This window comes from Anticarsia gemmatalis, chromosome 19 (genome assembly GCF_050436995.1).
Source record: "Anticarsia gemmatalis isolate Benzon Research Colony breed Stoneville strain chromosome 19, ilAntGemm2 primary, whole genome shotgun sequence".
NCBI classification, from domain to species: Eukaryota; Metazoa; Arthropoda; class Insecta; order Lepidoptera; family Erebidae; genus Anticarsia; species Anticarsia gemmatalis.
The window spans coordinates 8,528,126-8,551,182 of NC_134763.1; the positions used below are offsets into that span (position 1 = coordinate 8,528,126).

General features: G+C 36.8%; 1 protein-coding gene across 8 annotated transcripts in view; it reads left to right on the plus strand.

The window, feature by feature from the left end:
• The window catches only part of LOC142981258 (serine/threonine-protein phosphatase 2A 56 kDa regulatory subunit gamma isoform-like), a 61,855-nt gene that overhangs the window by 6,056 nt on the left and 32,742 nt on the right, over window positions 1–23,057 (plus strand). For 3 of the 8 annotated variants that reach the window (XM_076127046.1, XM_076127047.1, XM_076127048.1), the window contains one exon: window positions 12,217–12,400. In XM_076127046.1, the coding sequence (XP_075983161.1) occupies window positions 12,217–12,400 (184 nt within the window). Of the gene's footprint in view, window positions 1–1,775; window positions 1,948–4,208; window positions 5,133–12,213; window positions 12,401–23,057 lie in introns of those variants that run through there. The other 5 variants (XM_076127043.1, XM_076127041.1, XM_076127042.1 and 2 more) reach the window with 5 other exon arrangements.

Below are 23,057 nucleotides of genomic sequence, written 5' to 3' on the forward strand. Positions count from 1 at the left end.
GTCGTGCTGTGCGTCAACCTTCACACGTCACACTATATCAATTAACTCCCTTGTTTGCGCTTGCAAATATTCAGCTGCATGTGTACGATCTTTCGGATAAAAACTTTCACAGTTTTCTAATACACTTCTTGTGTCTGGTGATTCTGATCTTTGGTGTAAATTTTTCGAAATAAACGCTGCCCAATATGTGTTTCTTAATCAATATGTCGTACACTATGTCAATACGAAACTTGTGTTTCGCCTGCAAATAATAAGGTTTTTCGAAATCACGCAGAAAATTGTTCATGAAAGAAATTCTCTTTTGTTCTACAGTGATTCCTTCAGATGTTGATATGTCTATTTAGTTCGTCTTCTGTCTTTGTGTAATCATGATAGTGTCATTCGATATTTGCTTAGCCCCTTCAGTAAAATTTCCAATTGCTTTTACATGTAAACTGTCCTATCTGAGGTTGGTTACGCGTTGTTTTGCTCGCACTATCGCTAATGTAAACAACAGCTAGTAGGTACATTCTAATATAGTGTTGATAGGAAAATGAGAGCCTTATCTATGCAGATTTACATCGCTCGAGTGCTCCAGCCTATAATATGTGAATGCTAATGTATTTGCGATACGGTTTTCTTCGTGATCCCAAACAACTTTCGCTATCGGCCGTGTTTTGTACAAGATCTAGTTATTCCTCGTATTTGCATTGCTATTATGTAAACATTGTAGTCGTTTCTTTACGACTGGCGGAAGATATTTCAGTGTTCGGTTAAAGAATATTGTTACGACGAAATAAAGGCGTTGTATCGTTGTCAGTTGTCGTAAAATTGTTGAATTTGTGAAACGGCTTAACACTGGGTCCTAAAATAAAGGTCCTACCCCGTTTTCTGAGTACATTTAACGGTAGTTTATCTATTCAATAGCGTTTTCTTTATATGAGTTTTGACACTGTGGAATAGATAAACTACTGCTAAATGTACTTTAGAAACCGGGGGCTAGTAGTATAAATAAATAATAACATTTTCGGTTTCGATAAAATAAATTAGCTCAATTTTTCAACATGGAATTACTAAAATTCGTTTTGCCATAAAGACTTCGTTCTCTGACAGTTCATATTCTTCTTATGTGTTTAAAAACAAACTGTCAGGTAATATTGCTGGACAAGAAGAAAAATGTTCGAAATATTCTATAATTAGTGTTAACGCATCATTGTTTACTTTCTCTAGTTCACGTGGGCGTCTCTGCTGACGTTTACTGCGGCTGCACTGGTCATCTGGTTTATTTTAAGGTTAAGGCCGGTACCACATCTCTGAAGCGAAAATGCTTTTATCGTTGATGCTATTTCAGAGTGACGCTGCTATTTCAGACGGATTTGAACTTCATTCATATTGTCTGTTTAATTCAAGAGCCTTATTTTTAGCTGATTTGGTTGTTCTATATTGTCATCTGCAAGTTTATTTTTGCATCGTATAGTTATTTATGATGTATGGATGTAGTTGCGTTCTTTGTTCTCTGCTTACTACTGGTAAGAAAGCGTGATTTATGTATGTATCCTTTGTCGTAATTTTAATTTCGATAACGTATAAAAGACCGTTAAAGTACTCCAGCAAATAATAATTTATGCAAAGATCGCATGCATAGATGTCGTAAAGTTGTAGGTTATACGCAGTTCCACGTCTTACGGATCCCTGGTTGTGAAAATCCGTTAAGATGCCAAATATGCATTGACAATTATTTTTTTCTTGCCAACATGTGGATATGTCCGGCTGTCATGCGTGCATTAGCGTAGTGGTCCGCGTACGAGATTCATGCGTACATATCTTAATAACGCAGTGAATATTTTCGCGATAAAATTTTCGCATTTCGAAGTTTCGAACTCACTTGTGCGTTTTCGCAGCGGTTGTGTGTTACTAGCCTAATATTTTGTTGTTTTTATTGCATACGGATATAAGTTAAATCATTCTGTAAGTTTTTATGTGTACTTTAAAGAAATTATTGAGTTTTGAAGACATTTGTTTCGCGGATTTTTCTGGAACTCTTTTCTAAAAGTTCTGCTTTATACATAGTAGAGAGTCGATAACTTGCATTACTTTACCAGTAATGTTTGTATGTAATATGTCAGGCGGAATCGACTGGCTCTTTTTACGTAATGCGTTCCAAAGTCTTAAAATAGTAAGTAAACAGATTCTAGGTTTTTGCGTCTCGGCATAAATATTGGTTTGAAATGCAATCGTATTAGTATCGTATTTCTTGCATAATATGATATTGTTTATTCACATCCTGCTGTATCTACCAAAAAATAATAAAGTTTTTGTCGCTACAAAAGTCGTTTGTTTATTCAAAACTATATGTACTTAGATTTCTATTATTGTCGTGTTGACGTGTCAAACATGACTAGCAATATTATGAATATTATATGTCATTACTTTATTTTGATATAATATCTTTCGATTAAGAAATTTAATAATAAGCGCGATTCTGTTCATACGTATTTTAGTTTAAGGATTTATTTATTTTGGTTATTCCCCGCCTTCTTAATTGTCATTAACAAAAATCGTGATGGCGATCAGATGAACTTAGAGACACTGTTTAAAGGAACACATTTGATATACTAAAATAAACCTTAAATAAACAGTGCTTTCCAGTTGATACTAGTCTATCAAATAAATAAGGGCCTAAGCAAAGCTCTATTAAACTTACATAATTTGACCTCTTTTCCGATCTCTACAAGCTTCCTATGCTTCATTCACATCCATACATCTTGTCAAGGACCTGAACTATATGAAAGTTGTACAAATTTCCCCATATCTTCCACCCACCGAGCTCTTAGCCGCTGGCTGCATTCTATTATCCACTCCACCGAGTGGAAAACCTATATCAAAGACCATCCATCAAACGCTACTAATTGTTTAAGAGCTACAACAGCAAGCGATACGTTTAATGCACTAGATGTGTTCGCTTCACAAACCAATTACTGTAATTCACTCGGAGAAATGCCAATTGTAGTGTATCTGTTGATTTAAGCAACTACAGGAATTATTGTACTACTATTTGTCTCAAACGACAGACTATAACACCCCTCTTGCGTCGGGGGTTAAAAATGTTAAGTTTAGTTTAATCCACGCAACTTTTTTTTAGTATTGGCTTCGATCGCATCTATATCGGAGTATTTTGAAAATATTTAATTATGAGAATTGATCCTTTGTTATGGATGCTTGATAACAAAACCTGTCTCCGAGTGACTATAGAATTGATTATAATTAACAAAAGGTTTATTGAAAATCCACATTTTTAACAGAATGCATCTGCAATGCATATTTCCCAAGTGAAAAATAAGTAGTGTCTCGTCTATTTTCATGAATTGGACGGCATAAAGACAGTGATATAATTATAAAAATGTTCATTAGTGTTAAATATAACCCATTGTATGATGATACAGTTCCATCCGAGCGCTGTAAAAAGTAGCTTATATTTCCAAGTAAAAGAAGAACAAATTCACTTTCTCATTTATAGTAACAATATTTTCCTGTATTAATGTTGTCTTTTTTGCTTATTAATAAGAAAGATAATTAAACGAGATAGTCTACCGTCCTTATTAGTTATGTAATACAACACACGTTCCTAGAACTGTGAAGCCTTTCCTCCATTATATCTATTAATATTGCCTGGCCTTTTGTTCACATTTCCACAACAAACAAACCTGCTTCAGACAGCCTCTGAGAATAAACTCAACTAACTGATAATAATGAGAGTTTGTTCACGTACTCACTTCGCTAACTAAATGTAACGAAATGTTTGTTCTTTGATACCTCTATCACACGACTACGTCCTTTACTGACATGGGGTCATTTGGTCAATAACCACGTTTACTGTCTTTGTTACAAATAATTCTAATAAAGATTAAATTAGATTTATTTGCTGAACGAGTGCAGAGACACGTGTTTACACCTAAGCATCGTCAGGTCACTATAATCAATACTCAGGTCAGACAGCAAACTGTCAGCTACGGACTGTTTGCGTCGTGAGTACACGTGTTTCCTTTTATAAGTCAATTACATTAAGTATGTAAAAAAGCATTATTCTTTTTTTTCCTAGCAACTCGCGAATACGCATGCAATCGGGTCATCGCGGTACATCGGCATTTGCTAACTATAACGTAACCTTAGTTGCGCCAATTTTACTGTAAATCGTTGGAAATCGACTGTAATTCGACAATACCATTTAGAAACCAGATTCCTGTGTAGTCGTACGTCGTGAACGTTTCTGTATACACGCGCACATCAGCTAAATTAGTTTTACGTCTGTATCTAAAAGTGCTACCATATTTATTGCCGTTCTGCTGTAAATCACGTCTAAATCTTGCACAAACTACATGTACCGCGAAGTTAATTGCACCTTGATATCCGAATTTATTGCTGCGAAGTTAACAACATAACATATACGAGATAAAAGCAATAAAGTACTCTAAAAAAAGTTCAGCGACCAAGAAGGTTACAAAGTTAATTTATGCAGTAGATTGCGCGCCCCGGATCGAGTTACTCCCGCCGGATCGTCTAACTAACGAGGTTTTAAGCCTTGACGCTTTCCAGGAAAACTGTGCAAAAAGTTTTCAATCTAGTGCTCTTTGATATCGATTTAAGACGGCTTTAAATATTTGCTCTTAAAATTGTCTTGTTTACTTTCACATTTGGTTGCATTTTTCCTGATACGTTGACATAATATATCAGTGCACCGATATGACTCGCGTATGGTAAACTTGCAGAGAAAGTTCGTGTTTTGACCAAACGAAGAAAAGTTATAGGTTTTGTCGTTTCTCGCAAAATACGAGCTACCGAGCACAGTCGGCACCGCAGTGAAACTTTTTATGTGGCATAATAGTAAAAGTTTATTGTTCTTTGAATCGCAAACGTCTTCAGTGTGCTTTAGTTCGTCTGTGTGCATGTTTTGTGGAGCTTCACGGCCGCCAGACTCATACAAAAATATTAATAGTTTAGTGCATAGTTGAAAGTGAAAAGGAATGTACCGGTTTCAGTGCTTGTGATAGTGTTTTGTGTGGAAAATGTTGGTGTCGGCCGCCTCCTCGGCTAACCTCACCACCCATACTTTGTCTTCTATGTTCCGGAGGCGCCGGAATCGATCTCCTGTTACGGTAAGACTTGTTCCAATCCGCAAAAATATTGCCGATTCGGTACCGTTGAGTACTAGCTAGTTATTTTCACGGTGCGTTGTCTTGCACCCCAATAAGAACGTCAATCACTTGTCAGAATGGTATGAGGGTACTGAAAGTGACAGCTGCCTATCCAATCCACATACCTATAACATGCGTGCATTTCAACGCTATAATGAACACAACTCGATACCCAAAACAACATAGTATGGATTATACCAAATTAATTAACTTTCATACTGTCATAAGACTACTTTATAAAGTGACCCGCCAAAAAACACAAATTGATTCTGCTAAAATAGAAGCAAAGAAAACAAGTTAGCGAAGTTTTTGGTCATAAAGTGGGCTACGTCTGGAATTCCTAATACATTTATAATATTTTATATCGCTATAAGTCTATGTGTAACGGTGGTTTATCTACGTCACCGGCGTGGCAGTCTGCCGTGTTACCATTTTACTTAACATACAACGGCACATTTCACTCAAACCACTTTTTTTCAATCAATCGGACAGTTGCTATTACAATTCCGAAATAGATTTTGTAGAAAATATTTTGATTTATACTGTCTTATTAGCAGTTATTCAATTTAACTTGTTTACTTTCTCTGTGAAATATCCTCAAATCATTCGATAAAACTTGTTCTAGAATGCGGTTACGTTCAGGTGGCGTTGTTGAATGCAATTTTTACGAATGAAGATGTCAATATTGGAGGTATTCTAGGGACATTTTTGTGGGAACTTAATCAGAATTCAGTACAAAGCAGACGATCGTTGACCCTATTGTTGTGTTTATTGCAAGGGCACATCAATACTGAGTTCGGTGGCCACCTGTACAAATACACCATTTATCTCGTCGTCCTTCATTCGTTAGAGCTCTGCTATTCTAAGTCCCATACAGACACGTTCAGCTCGTAAGTGTAGAACGTAGTAGCTTAAATTGGACACTGGGTTGACGGGCGCGAAATTGGCTGCTCAATTTGAGCAACTCCGTTCGGTATTTCGTGCTGAATAGTTAGAATTGAGCAAGCTGAAGTGCTCGTAGAGCTTCAACTAGCAGCCAATAGGTTTTAACAATTAAGGATAATAGTTTGTTATTATACTTCAATACCTACACATTATCCTCCTGTAAGGTTATTTTATATAAGTTTCTTGAAACCCGTTTAAACCAGGCCATAATATATTTCAGGTTTTCAAAATCAAAGTAAAGAAAAAGATATCCGGCTCAAACCAGTACTGATCAAATTAATTTAAACAAAACTGCGCCACAGACATATGTACATACACGCTTTCTCGTCCATATTAAAAGGGATTCATATTAAAGGTCGAGTTTCATCTACGCGATCGAATTACGCTGGCACGAAAGTGACAGCAATGTGCAAACATGTACATTGTACACGTTTATTGTGTACATTTGAAACCAATGTTGGCTAAGTGTTGACCAAACATAATATAATATGGTATCGTATTCGAATTTAAGTATAAACATGAATAAATTAATGACACGAGCATATTTTGTGATTTTGTTATAGTTTGCGAATAATTATGCAAACTGTTTTCGATTAACGGTCTGATTGACGATATATCTGGCTTATGTTAATTAATATTAACACTATTTTCGGTTTTATTGCCACGTGTATATTAATTTTTTAGTCAAAATAAATATCTGCGATGATACATATTCTTACTAATTCCTTCAACTATCGACTGCAGACAGTTTTGGAGACGAAAACCAACAATATCGATCCATTAAACCACCATTTAATTTCCTCTCTCCGTCAATCTGTTACATTTCCCCACCTGTATCAACTTATAGCTACTAGAGCACTAAGTTATTGGCACAACAAGATTTATGACGCCATTTGAAGTCTTCATAAAGTAGCTTCACACAATAACTGTACAATAAAGCTGGCGATAAGAGGCGTCTTTCGATTCAGTGAGCCAACAAGACAGCAGCCGGCTATCGACCACACGTACCTACTTCGCTCCAAAGAAACGTCAGATCTTATCAGCCTGAGAGTTTCTTGCGGTATCACAATTATAACTTTTGTAGCGAAAGGTTTGGAATATTAGAATATTGTGCTTCGTACTTTATTTATGAGGAAATGTTTAAGATCGTTTTTAACCTTTCGTGACATGACATCGATCATCAAAATACTTCTAGATTTTAATCAAAACGTGTAGAAAATATGAGTACGGATGATGTTTGCCAAACGAATTGAGGTCCTAAAAATATTTTGGTCGTAAAACGCTATGATATACCTAATTGGTTCAATTAATGAATTACCGCTCGAGTCCAACCACACAATATTTTGTGTTCCTTTCGTATGTATTGTCTACCCAAAAATCCCAAGCTACTTATGTTCTACTGAAATATACGTCAAAGCATATTGATTATTTCGATGCTATTGTGTAGATTTTATGTCTCTTTAGAAGCATTGGTAGGCACATTTCAACACGCCATAAATAAGCGCTCTGACATTCCCCTCTGACACATCCAATTTGCAGTGATCAATTCATTGACAACTAATAACTGACTGCATATTTACTTCAATAAATGCGACACATTTTCACTGGAATCGGGGTAATAAATACATTTTATATTCTGCATAGTGCTGCCTCACTATTTGGCACAGGTCTCCTCTAGTATGTGGAAAGTTAGGCCACAGATTGTCCGCGAAAAACAAATCCACAAATCAGGTGCAAAAGTTTACAAAACTCGCTAAATCCGTTCGGGATGCAACATGATACACACATTACGCGAGAATTTTATGATCGCACGTGTTTTACTGTAAATAAATCTACACCTTTACTCAGCAATACGTACCTAGCCATAAAGTTATCGAACTAGACTCATATTGATTGCGTACTTACACCGCAGCCTTGACATTGAATCTGATTGGACTATAGATTGTTTCAGCCGGTACCTCCCACGTCTCTAATAAATTATTTTGGAGCAATCGATTTCGACAATCACCAGTACATTTGTAAAGGACGGGGCCTTTGTAGGTTTTTATTTACTCGATAATATTCTCGCTTGCTTTCCCCGACGCTTTCTTTGGCGTCGAATTCCGTTCGACTTAACTGTTCGCAGAGAATTTAATTATTTCGGTACAGAAGGAATCCTTTATTGTTCTCTGGATGTGTATTACTGACTTCGACAGTTGACTATTTCTTTTAATATAATATTCGTTCCCAAACTACAAGCGACCAATTAGCAGCAAAAATACCGGTCATTACCACGGGGATATACCTACATCAAAATATAAAAGCTGCAGTCATGCTCCACCGCTAGTTGTCATTACCTGATCGATGACACGTTGCCGCAGAATACAGATTAGCCAGTTTGCATCGATCATTGTCAATAAACCTTGGCGTAATATGTCCTGTAAATAATTCCTCTATAAATACACGTTCGTACCAGTGTTTTCCAGAACCGTGTTATTTACAATATCGATTCTCGCATTTATACGTCCGTCGGATCGCGCCCACTGCATTGCATCTACAAATTCTGCATTTCAAGCTTCATTTTTAAATGTTAATTCACACCAGTCAGATTGGTGCCGTCCAGATAGAAGTATTTATGATTCTTATCCTTATTGCTGACCACTGCATCTGTACGCGCTAATTTAATTTAACGTTTTTTATCAACCAGTTTACGAGTGTTGTTCGCTTTGATGTTGTTGATTTCAACGTGTTTTGCGATGTTTACTTATGATAGGAAAAGGAAAGTTTTTATATTCGTTCGTGTGACTGCTTATTCAATTAACAAGTGAAACTTTCCTCGTAAATAATAGGACAAGACAATAACAAAGTTAATCGGGGAACAGGATTCGTTTTGCGACGCAGCTTGCGTACGGAAACATTCTGGTCAAAAATGCAATATTGTAGCACCAGAATTTAAACTTCGTAACATGAAAGCATAGGATTTTTTTTGTATGGCAGTTGTTTTTTTTATATTTTATGTCCCTGTTCCTTTGTTATTGTGCATTCGTGAGCATTCCTCGTGTCTTGGTATTATTAGATCCATACATAACCTCTTATGAAAACGCGTAAATATCTCCTAACACGTTGTTGTTCAGGCATAAGACAGTGAACTTGTATATATCTTGCACTCATAAAATTTTCACTGCCATAAGCAGATCTTATCTCCTAAGTGTAAGAATATCTGGCACAAACTAGGCGATGTTTCCAAACGTATCATACGCTTGGCATGTTTGGTAGCACTCAGGATTTGGCAGACTATCTTACACTGCCAAAGTATTAAGAATCTCTCTCCGTTCTGTTTTAAACAGTCTTGATACTTTAAGCACTAATGCACGTCATACATGTTTTGAAAATTTTTTTGCAGTCTATATTTGAGACATGTATTTCGATGGTTAGTGGGTAATAAATTGGCACGGATCGCTTTTGAAAGGAGTGCCTTGGGTGGGCTTGCATAACAAGTACTGTGGTAAATTCAGATTCCTAAGTTTGTGTACCGCAATGTTTGTTGTCGAATTTTGAAATACTGCATGTTTATTCTTCTCCAATACCGCTGACATAATGCTTTTAAAATGTCTGATTTTTAAAATAAACTTCTTGTAGAATACTTAAGAGCAGCGTCTGTACATTTGTGCCATACAAACATAGTTTTAAGAACATTCTAGTAGAAATTGAGGACATCTGTTTTATACGAGTATGTATTGTATATAAGTATATAGCCCAGCACTCGCGACCGTTCCTTATGTTTGTCAATAGCAGCATTGACATTGAGTCCACTCGTTGCCTGCACTCATCGCCGCGCAGTTTAGCGACGTCGCACACAATAAGAACCCTTTGGAATCTTTTCTAAGAAAATTCTGATAACAATTGAATGTTTGATTTTGATGCTTCTACTAAGATTGTTCTGTTTTCATCATAATCAGTTCAAAATTTAAGATTTATTTGGGAGTAAATTGGTCTTGTATACAAATTAACAAGTTTTCAATTTCTTTGTTTGGGTCTCCTTTTCATGCCGCTATATGAAATGTAAATAGGACTACTAGCATGCTCGTACCTTACGTTTAATCATCTGTTCCTGACAAAATAAATGTATCTGCATCTGAGAACTAAGGGTGACATTTTATAAATGCATGAGCCACCATTGTAAGAAAATGTGTGACGTCGTGCGAAGGGACTTAAGTGTGGGTCGTTAAAACACGTCCTGACGTAACCTATATAGACAGGCGTTGAGGGTATACCTACTGAGATGTAGGTAACCGTATGTTGTGACCTATTTAGTAGATAAGTGCTATGTTACTCGCTGCTTGGAGCAAAATAACGGAGTGACGTGGCGAACTTCCTTTTAGTGTAGATGCTTACTTATCTACATTTTTGTAGGGATTGTTGGTCTATTGTTGGCTATTTGATAGCCTATTGTCATTCATAGGGCACACTGGAGAAACTAACATTTTAGAGTTGTTTTTTATCTTTTGAAATATCCGATCAAGGATCTTCTGGACAAGAGGAAAAATATATTAATAAATTAAATATTAGTAGAACGATTACATAAAAGCCGGTTTAGGCATTACCCCTGGCCTTAACGCACCAATTAGCAATTAAACTTGACCGTGTGCTAGGTCAAAACTAAACTATTTGTGTTGGTATTAAGTCGAAGCCTCGATTTTTCTTTCAATGGCAACCTTGGCTTCACCAAGGGCAAATAGCACAATCAACATTTCAACGCAACGCATTCCTGTTTTCTACTCGCCTTGCATTTATAGTGTAGAGCTAGGGATGCTTCAAGACATGTCAGAGTAAGAAATTCCACGAAACAACATTATGCGTCAACAATTTTATCAGAAATACTGTCTTTTATGTTGCTATTCCAATAAATGTATGACACAATCGTGCTTTTCTGTGTTTCGCCATACCTAATTGTGAGTTCTGGATTATCGCATGAGTGCTTAGTCTCTCAACCTACTATTTACATACTCACATATGTACTTGTAAGTTAATTAATGAAGAGTACCTATACGGTGAGCTTATTTAAAGAAATTCTTTTGAACACCAGACATAATTGAATCTCTAACTCAACAGGCCACGAAGACACAAAGGAAACCAAATAAAACCAATGGAATTTTTCTTCAATAATCTACAAAGGCTTTTAATTTCGACGGAAAATTTAATAACGCTCTGAATTCTGAAAGCAATATTGTACGGCATATAGATGTACTGGTTTTTTGGTTTCCTTTAACAATACGTCGAGCTATTTGATGTTTCGTTCGTAATTTTTTTGTAAAATGAATCTACTGCAATGTAACTTTGTTCACAAGCTAACTTTTTATCATAAATTATTATCAACGCAGAGACGAATGTTACTCCTAGAAATAGAAACACAAACCCGGCTAGTCCTTACCCTCATTTGTTTGAGGCTAATTAACAATAGAATTACTCACGCAATTCTGGCTGTAGAAGATAAACTATTTTAAAGCTCTCGGGATTAATTAGTTCAAACACGTAACTAAAAGTTTCTTTAAAGCATATTTGTGAGTTAGCTACGTGCCAGAAGTAGAAAATATTTTCTACAATTCCTTTTCTTACAGAGATATTTCTCTATTCAAAGAATTTTCAAATGCCTTCTTAGAACGGCCATCACGTACTTGTATTCTACAAGGTTTGTTATAACTTAGCAGCAATATCTTTGCTCCGAGTGAGACACGGGAACGGGTTGCAACTCACTTAGCCGCACGCATTTCAATTCCGTTCAATGTAATCATAAATCATGTCATGATGAGGCGAGAATGCATGTTTTCAGAGCGAACACGATTGGTTGTGAATTCTGGCAAACATTTTTAGTAATAAATTATGCTTTATTCACATTTGTGTCACATAACTTGGAAGATCTTGAGCATATGTCCTCTAAATCGCTTTTGTTATTAGTTTAACAGTACTTGTGATGAAATGGCTGTGGGCCGGTTTTAAATAAGAAATAATTATTTGTTCTAATAAGAAATAACTTCAGAGAGTCGTATGTCACAGAAGATTTCAAATCATATTAAAAATAATTGAAAGAAAGTCCTCACGATTCTATTTCTTTTCCCAGCAGACTCGTCCAGAGAAGCAGTTATCATCCCTGGCTTCAGGGCCTCCACCGCCAGCGGCGATCGTCCCACGCGCCGCTGATGCCCCCAGACCTCCCGGCTGGAACGGCCAGCCAAGAAGGCATGGCTCCAGCAGGTTCAACGTTCATAACCACAACCAGGAGCTGGTGAAACTACCACCCATCAAAGGTAAGGGACCATTTATTTGATTTGAAACTTGACAGTGTAATGACGTCACGATTACCTATGGTAGATGGAATAAGTGATGTTATCTTATGTCGTAAAGATAATAGCTATGAAGCTGAGAATACGAGGAATTCGGGAACCTTCTTACTCCCTTTTCACTAGTTGTTTTACAAAAGGATGAAAAAGTGTATGTAATGAGTTTGATTCGTAATATCAGAATTCAATTTATAAATATGACTGAGAGATTTTATTGCTCTTTTATCAACTAGAAGGCGGTCCCTCAGTAAGTTTGTTGACTTTCTCAATTTGCGACAAACGAACTCCTCTGTTTTTGTCTCCGCGGCTAATGAATCGAAAAATTAAGTTACAAGGACAATCGATTTTATTAGTTGTTTGCGTCAAAGGAATTGTAATAGAGCTTCTTTCTTAGCGTCTGTACTTACGTGTTTCTTGTTACTGTTATATTATACATTCGTATTGTGATGAAGTAGTCACTTAAGTTGTTATTTTTAAACATTTTGTCGTATTACTTTAAGAAGATAACGCTATGCAATAAGGCAGAATCTCGTCTTAACTTTGAATGAAAAGTCATGGTATGCGCTTTGCCATCTGTTCGTCGTACATACCCACAAGTATGTAATATAGGTGCGACTGCAATGAAAACGGAACTATGTAAGCGCGCACGTATGTACACTCAGCGGCACGGAATCTTGGCCAATCACTTATCTCGCGATAACAAAAATTTTAAGTGTTTCAGTTGACGGTTTGTAGTGCAGGTAGGTCAAAAAAATGTTTACTTCAGCTCAAGAGGGTAATTCATAACGATTGAGTGCACTATGACGTTAGTTCTGAGCTTTAGTTGGTTCGGGTCATTTGAGCGACTAAGTTGCAAGTTTGATTTTGTGTGATGTTGAAGGTTTTCTGTTACATTTTTTTACTTTTGTGATTTCCTGTTTGTTATTTCGTAAGTAGGCGTGCTTTTAAATAATAAAGGATGCCCCTAACACCTGCAAAAGTTGCACAAGCTGTAGCACTGATTGACCAAGGTATGTCACAGAGTGAAGTTGCTGCTGCACTTAATGTACCTCGGTCATCAATGCAGTATGCCCTGAAACGATACCGAGAGACGGGCGGGCACACCCGCAGACCAGGTAGTGGAGGCCAAAGGTGCACATCGGCTCGAGACGATCGCTTTATTATCTTAGAAATTCTGAGAAACCGCTACCTCACCGCAGTTGAGATACGCCAGCGACTTCAAATTTCAAGAGGTGTGAATGTGAGTGAGCGTACGGTGAGAAGACGAATGGAGGAAGTTAATTTAAAAGCTCGTAGGCCAGCGCGAGGTCCACAACTCCTCAGACAACACCGAGTAGCTCGACTTCGCTTCGCTCGAGAACACGCTAACTGGACGCATGAGCAATGGGCAAACGTATTGTTCACAGATGAGTGTAGGATAGCTTTACGTGCTCCTGACGGTCGGGAACGAGTGTGGAGAAGAAGAGGAGAGCGATTTCTACCAATCACCACCACACAAACAGTGAGTTTTTATGGAGGCTCAATAATGGTTTGGGGAGGCATTAGTTCCGATGCACGCACGGAGCTGGTTGTTGTCGATAATCGCCTTACAGCTGTGCGATACATCGAGGAGGTTCTTCAGGAACATGTTGTGCCTTATTCCGGATTCATTGGACACGAGCAATTCAGATTAATGCACGATAATGCACGCCCCCACGTCGCAAATTGCGTTGAAGAATACCTGGAAGAGGTCGGTATTCAAAAACTGATATGGCCAGCGCGAAGCCCAGACCTAAATTCAATAGAGCATATCTGGGATATGCTTAAAAGAAAGATTAAGTCGGTATCCAACCCTCCCCTAACTTTAAACGAACTTCGAAGTGCAGCAGTATCCGCTTGGAACAGTATACCGCAAGTTGACGTCAGAAACATCATTCAAAGCATGCCTGATCGGATGCAAGCGGTTATAAGGGCGCGAGGAGGAAACACACTATACTAAAATGTAAAAACTTTAAAGACATTTCGCTTAGTTTCCAGTTACAGTGTTTTTGTTTTTGTGGAAAGTGATGAAACTTTTTTTCGTGAAAGTAAAAAACTTAAAAACTTTATTATTGGTGAGTTAATCTTTTCATTACCACTTTAAATATCCTAACAAACACTTAATCAATCAATCTACCATTGATTTAGTAATAAAAATTTAATAATATAAAAAATATCGCCAAATTCGTATGTGGCCAAGTTTCCGTGCCGGTGAGTGTAGTATGTATGTGAAGACGGCATACCGCGCTCCGAGGGACCCTCAAGTTTGTTGCACTATGCAATAGTCGCAGTCGGCTCTCAAAGGTTATTGCACGGCCACGTGTCGCAAATAGCACGCTCGTAAACCAGCACACAGAGACTCTTGCCAACCTAACGACAATCGCCATGCAATTACCGCCTTTTTGGCCTCAAAATCCTTTGTGTTCCGTGAGAAAATTAGCTTGAACTTCTAAAACGATCAATGTCGAGATGCGTGGTGATAGCGCTCCTAATCTCCTTACCGACTTACAAAGCATTGCGTATGTCTTCGCCTCCTTAGCCTTGCCGCTAAGCTGGCGTTATTACATGCTCACCTATTACGTGAATAAAGAAAATATTTTTCCCTTTATTATAATGTATGTGGGCGTTTTATGTATTCTTCGTAGGTAGAACTTTGTCAGCTTGATAATACGAGCTAGACTAGACTTCGTTCATTTGTTATGATTAATCTGGTAGGAGTAAAATGTTATGACTTTGTCGATATCGTATTTGTTTTATGAAGCGATTTGTCGCCAACATCGGAAAAATAGCCCCAAGTCCCACAAATACTAGACAGGAAGAAATATTTTGGCTATATTCAAACTTCATATAATGAATCACACCTAAAAAACTAAATTAGCATTGAATATAGCTCAAACAAATTGTAATGTACGGTAATTGTGACACACGTCACAAAATTCTAATGACTATTAATTATACACCTCGGCGAATATAATGAACGGTTGTTATACGAATGCTAAACAGCTTAGCACGTATTATTGAAGTAGTAGAAATCAATGGCGGACTAATAAAGCACGCTTAAGCCACTTATAATCGTGTAGACCCAGTGACCTAGAGGCTGAACCGCACGTTCCATCTGTATGTAAATAAGTTCTGATACACACTAACGCCGTTCACCCGTCGATCACGGGTCATTTATAACATTTATTGCTTGAAATTCTCGGTTTTTGAGCTCGGAACTACCGGTATTTGGAAAGAAATCTTTCTTCGTGCATCTGATTCTTTAAGGTGTTTGAAGAGAGCAACACTTTGTTTAGTAAAAGTATATCGTGGCGAACATAGACTGAACGAAACCTGCTTAAGATTTCCGACAACTAGCAGAATAACTAACTCAACGATCCTAGGTACTTTACCTTCTTTACAACCTTTTCGTTCCCAGCAGTGCCTTCAGAAACCTTTACTTTGATAGGAACAAGCAGCACCAAAGCATAGTTTGTCATAACTTCCAACAGCAGGTATTCCTTTTAAAACAAATATTTACTCTTATATTAAATATTTCTCTACAATTATTGTAATTTTAACGAGCGACGAATGCTACAAGTTTGTTGGCTTTTAATCTTGATAATGCTGTTTTTACCTCCATATGGAACGCATAACGAATTACTTCTATTATAAGTTCAATGTGCAAGTCGGAAGTGACTTGATTTATAGCAAAACCGTACGTTTTTAAACTAGCAATAAATATGCACACGGTAAAATATTGCCGGTCAAGAAACTACCTTCGAACGTGTCAATTCAAACTTTGACAAACTATTCAGTTCAGGTAAAGCTAGCAGTTTTGGTGAAATTTATGCGAAACCAACCCTTTGTGGAAGCCGCACAGTGGGTCACGTGAGAAGCGCTCATTTCCACCGCGAAGGGTTCTCCCGGATGTCATTTTTCATGTTCGCCAAGGGACACCATTTTCCGAGGGGAAACGCCCGAAAATGGCTTTTCACAACGCCACGGGACTCGAAAGCCACAAAAATGTGTAATACCACTATAGACATGACAGATTTGTGCATTGATTTTACGAAAAATATTTTTCGAATGTCGATTGAAGTAAATTTTGTTGGTGGCGTGTGATTGAACCATTATAGGCTTTTAATCCACCGCTCTTTACTAAAGAAGTTAAAAAGTATGGTTTTTAAATGGTGATCGTAAAGTACATGTTAGTTATTACGCTATTATAGAAATTATAAGCGCCCATCGACTTATCAATGCGTAGATTTTATTACTTCACGAAGACGAAGTTAAAAAAGGGTGTTTCTGTTTCGTAAATATATGTATAGCTACGGTAACCTACATCGAATTAAAACGGTCAATGCGGTTAAACCAATGTATCTTAATTCGTATAGAAAGTCATATTTTATGACGTCATAACATAATCCAATATGGCGGGCACGTACGTCAAATAACCTGTAGGTTATTGTACTATCGATTTTTAAAATAACTGGTATTTAGTAGTAATTATCATGTTCTCTAGTCTCTGGCTACCCCTATAGGAAGTAGGCGTGAAGTATCTATGTATGTATGTAAGTACATATGTGTGTGTGTGTATTAACTATTTTTTACACCACTACATGTCTATTGGACTCAAGTTTATAAGTTAGGTATACATAACTACGTCTAACTCAAAATCAATAAGGTAATCCATTACCGCTGGTGAATTTAACCATCTATTTCAATTAAGGTGAAAACTAACAAACATACTTCTAAGTTCTTTATCATTATAAATATATGTTCTATACCATTGTCCCATGCTAGGTGGGGTCGGCACAACATGTTTTCCTCTTCCACTCATTCCTTTTAGCCGTCAACTCTGTCACCACCTCTTTCTTGTTCATATCTTCTTTCACACAATCCATCCATCTCTTTTTTGGTCCTCCTCTACTTATATGTTCGCTTACATTAATATTCATCGTCTCGTAACATGGCTTTCTTCTCTTCTCATGACATGTCCGTACCATGATAGCCTTCTTATCGTACTAGTAGTTTACCCGACAAACGACATATTTTGTAATAAGAGCGAGATGCGATTTGTCACGGGCTGCAATATTTCCGTGTCCGTTGCACATTTTCTCCGTCATAAAAAATAATTATGCTCGTCACTCGACGACGCGAACACTGTGCTGCCAGCACTAAATATAGAAATATTGTTGCAAATGTTTTTTTAATTATAATACGAATAAGTTCCCATGGAAGCATGCCAGTGGTTAATACGTTGTTTGAAGAATATAGCCAAAAGTAGTAAAAAATACTTCAGGAAGCTATCTTTTTTTCTTTAGTCTAGGTTAGTGTCCCACTGCTGGACAAAGACTTCCCTATTTAAACCTATAGCTACTCTATTGTTATTACGAACTATTGGTCCACCCTGGCTGTGTTCTCCCATATCCATCTTGTGTGGAATACATACATGGAATAGTGAAATGTAGATGCCACCTACACACGTAATTATCGTATTACGTCTCTATTTTTCAGCTAATACTGATGTATATGTTCGGTCTAAAGGAGATATGGAAATTAGAATTTATAGCATGCAGTACATTGAAGCTTCACACTATTTAGTATGTAAAATTATGTGCGTCCTGAAGTAGCAACGGCAATGTAAAGCCAATGATGCCAGCAGCTTAAAATATGTACCGGTATTCCCGTAAAGGTACATTTCGCTAATTACACTAGGTCCTACGTAACTGGGGGCAAGTCTTACCTGAGTTATTGAGCTGGGTTGGGCTCCGTGCGTCACCAAACGGGTACAAGTTTATACGATTCGTTTCTGTGACGTAGGTAAGGTAATTTGTGACGATTTTGTAGACAAGGGATTGTTTAACGATCTAAAGAGACAACTATTCATGTAGGAGTCAAATCGATTCTCAATAAAAAAATACTGAAATATTTTTACATACATACAAAAATAATATTTATCAGGCCTTTTTCCCATAGGCACTTAGGCAGAGACCAAAGAACGCCACTTGGTAAGATCCTTACGAAATTGCCTTGCCTCATTCATATCCATACATTTTGTCATACAGAACATAAAAAAAAAAAAAATATTTAAATTAATAGTGGCGATTGTTACAATCTTAAGTTACAAAATTAAATACAATCAATGATCCTGGCATTAATAATCACGCAGTTATAGTGCAGTTGCTCAAAAACGGACACTTTTGCAGTCCTTATTTCAAAATATGCAGGAGAAAACGTTACATAAACATTACAAAGATGTTGTCAATACATCTAAGATCTTCCTACAGTTTATAAAAACGAGGATCGTCTCACGTTCAGAAACAAAGCAATTTAGTTCAACATCTCGATGCTATCATTGTTTTTTTCAAGGCAAATGACAATAATCGCTATGCCGCATTGCTTACTATAGCGTAGATAGCTAAATAATTGACGCTAAAGTGGATAAGACCGTCCTTAGCGCCCAAGGTCGAACAAATCAATATTTTTTCAAATATTTATTATTATTTTGATGTTGTTTCTTTAGTAAATTATATTTTAGTTTCGAATATTCGTAATTTCAAAAACATAACACGACATTCTTGTTTTTTTTGTTCACTACAAAAACCGTATTATAAAGTGGACGAACGAAATGCAATTTAAAACGGCTACTTGCATTGGTCGTGTCTGCCGCTGCCAGGTCCAGTTTGCTCTCACTATAATTTTGTTAATGAAAGGTATTTTCTCAACAGCCTATACTTTCAATAACTGTCATTACTGACGTGTAAGTAAAGTATAGATTACCAGCCAATAAATTATCAAGCTTATATAAAATAAAAATGTCTATAAAACTACCTAAGTTCTTCCATTGGGGACCTCTACTTAAATCCTCTGCGGGATTCTTTTACCGCAAATGATATTTGTTTTGAAGATAAGTCGTTCCTAGTTAAAGCATGTCTGCTATTGCCTGCATTTTTATTAGAATGGCTTAAGAAATATGTGTCGTCACATCAGACAATAGGTGATTGTAAAACTCATAATAAACGCTAATTGATTGAAGCATTTTCCTCTCTACGTAATGACGTTTTTCAAACAGTTTTAGAGTGTACGGTATTCCCTTTGTGCTGCACTCTCGGGGCCGTGCATTTTCAACGGGTGAAAAGTACTCTATATGCTAATCTAGGACGTAGGCTAACTGCACACGAAATGACCAAATCCGGTTTATTTTACGGCGTGATTCAATCCGACTGGCTGGAACTTTGTATTTTTAACTACAAATCCCAGTACTCAGGGTGTAATAAATTAATTTTAAAGAAATACAAACGTTTGGCCAATATTTGGTCGAATCCAGAAACTTTCTGAACAATTCATATCTATACCTTTTAGAAATCATAGGAAAATGTTGATAATTATACTCAAAATTACGTAAATGACGTATAATTATGCCTCGTTCAGGTCACAGCGCGGTTATACCCCGGGTCTTTGTAACAATTATGTTGTTCGACCACGCTTGCCAAATATTCCAGCCGTAATGTGTTACTAAACATTCTATGAGCGGGTTCAATGTTCCGCAGTAAAAGATTGTGGGCTGTTTAGCCACTGTGTTGCAGTATTTTGGTAATAACAACTTAAAATGTTAGGCAAGAGTTTAACGTTTAGAGATGTTTTAACAACATGTGCGAACTTTGTTACCTTTTCTGTTAGAGAGCCTGGAGTTCCTTGTCATTACCTTTTGTATTTCCGAAACAGTAGGAGCTTGTATAACTGCTGTCAGAAGATTTCAAAGAATATATCAAGAAAGTTTCATATACTTCGAATTTGAAAATGAAGCTTACATGCTTGGGAAACGATCTAAACTTTACTCATCTTTTCTCATTACATAAGTCTTAGTATAATAAGATTTATTTTTGTCTCTAAGCCTTGGAGTGTCCATCTACTAAGCTGGGCTTAGGCTTCCTTTTTTTTTCCAATTCGCCCTAATCAGTACGTTGAACAAGAATCACACACAACGCAAAGTAACTGTGATGTCGTGTGAAAACCAGTTTAGTAGCAAGCATTAACTAATTGTAATGCAGTATTACGCTAGTTTCATATAAGTAGCTCTGAAAGAAGGTAAGCGCTTTTGACGCTAAACGCCGTTTAAAGTGGTATGTGTCCTCTGCTTTTTGCTCGGCGTCCCTTTGTGTTGTGTTCCGTTTCCGCAAGCTTTTCAACGCTGCCAACATCTAGTGTCTATGTGCTCGTTCATATATAAAATGTCAGGCCGCGATACAATCTTGTAACTTTTGAATTCTTTGTCTCTGAAAATACTATATGATACGCTATTGTAATTGTTAGAGGCATTTATTTTTATAGTATATAATATTGTATACTAATTTATTTTTTAAAACCCTTTTTTTATTTTATATTGGATAAGGCATTTGTCTCCCATCTCACCTGAATTGTGAAAAACACAAGACTAAAAGGCAACTGACATAACTATAATTCGATTCGTATGATGATATAGATCTAAGCCTTCATAGGAAGGGAAACAAACCCTTTACACAATTATTTTTTGTCCCTTACAAAATATTGCTTAAAAGGAAAACTCTTGTATTTTATGTAGTGTCGTGTCTTAATTTACTGCTAATTAAATTCACAGCGGCGTTCAGGAAAATTTACTGTTTCCCTTGTCAAGCGTTGTTTCTACTGGTCATTACAATATGTTGCAACAAGTCCTTAAGTCAATGCTAACGCACAGTGACGTTATTGACAATTAATTAATAACTTTGAGTCATAGAAATTTTAATTTAGAGCAATCGGTAGTGTTTCAAATCGTTAACTATATCTAGCTGGCATTGGTCACTCGATGCAATATAGAGCCAAGTTATCCAAAATTGTTTCGAAAATGGTCTCAAAAAAATGTTCATTGAAAACCGTAGATCGATTGTCTACTAATGTCCACCAACGACAACCGGCCAGCTATCGAGAAATTTTACACGAAAATGTGTTTAGCGCCTCTACCGGTCTCCGTAATAATTAATTTGGCAGTACTAGTTAAATGTCAAACTCTCGATACTCGTCAGTACTGAATGTAGAAAATTGCACTACTGAACACTTAACAATATGAATCGCTCGAATCGCTATTTACAGCAACGCCAAGCTTTCCAAGTTATCACAAATTCATGTCCCAATAACCCTAGTCTGAACATACATCACTACTCCGCCATGAATGCGCGTACTCTTCAGAACTCGTCCTAATTCCCGTCTAAACGACCGCTTCGTGTGTCATTTCTCGCGTGTTATGCCAACAAAATGGCCCAATGTCAGTCCAAGGGACGTATTTACTTTGTTTTTGCAGTTTTTCCAACTGTCCCGCCGGTTTTATGACTACAATATTTACTTTCGGTTAATTAAGGGCACTAATTCACTCTCTGTATTGTAGTTAAAAGATTTTGTTTTCATGTTTTGTTTTGCCGGTCTGTCGTGTTGCTGTGCTGGACTAAAATGGGGTTATTCCACTTAACTCCAAAAAAACGTTCCACTTTAACTCCAAAACAGTTTTAATAAATATTTTATTTAAATATAATTCATTCCACTTTAACTCCAAGAAATCAGCAGAAGTAGAGTCAGCAGCATAAAATATTTAGCCATACGGATGACATGGACGCAGAGGGAGCAGTTCGAGTCGCTGCACTACGCGCAGGCATGGTCAGGCCCTGAATAATTATAATATTGAACATCCAATCTTATTACGTAGTAAACATCACTTGAAAAATCAAAAAAAAAATCTAAAATTATAAGAACATCGAAGCGAACAGCGCGTGTACTCCGACAACTTATATCTAAAAAACTTATATCTTAAACATTAAAACCTGCACTATTTATTTTATGTTAACTTAGCTAAGTAAGAAATTTAATTTTTATTTAGAACTTTATTCTAATATAACAGCTTAATCCCGTCCTTGACTTTCAATCTTTTCACCAGGATAGCACTTTTGATCCTACGGTGTTCGTTTTTGAGGACGATGAACTGACTAACCTAATTATAATAACTTAAATCAAAATTACTGGTTTGTGAAAAATTACTAGGACGTTTGGTATATGGGCTTACACCAAAATATCGTCAAGATATAATTTTTGCTGCTGACTCTACAAAAACTCTTTTGGAGTTAAGTGGAATTGATGTAGGGAAATATTTCTATCTGTAAATTATTTTTTTTTATTGCTTTGGAGTCAAAGTGGAAATAATGTATGGGATGTTAAAGTTTAGAGAACAATGGATTTGGAGTTAAGTGGCATAACCCCTAAAATGCTCTTTTTTTGTGAAGTTAATCGTTGCAGTAGTGTCCAAGCTTTGGTAGTACGTAGATCTTAATGATGGACAATGCGTGCACTTCGAAATATAGGCAAAATCATTTAAAAGTCTAGTATGCAGTCACGGGTTTCTAATTAAAGGTCTTTTGTTACTATAAATCTTTTGCTTATACATACTCGCAGACATCAACTTAAACAAGCATAAACAAAATAAACTAACAGAAAGTGTATTAAATTCAACGTGCTGAAGTGTGTTTTGTTAGTATGTAATGTTACAGCTATTCCTTTGTGTTAACACAAATAAAGTCATTGTTTTCGAAACTTGGCAGTACACTGCCGTGCACGAACT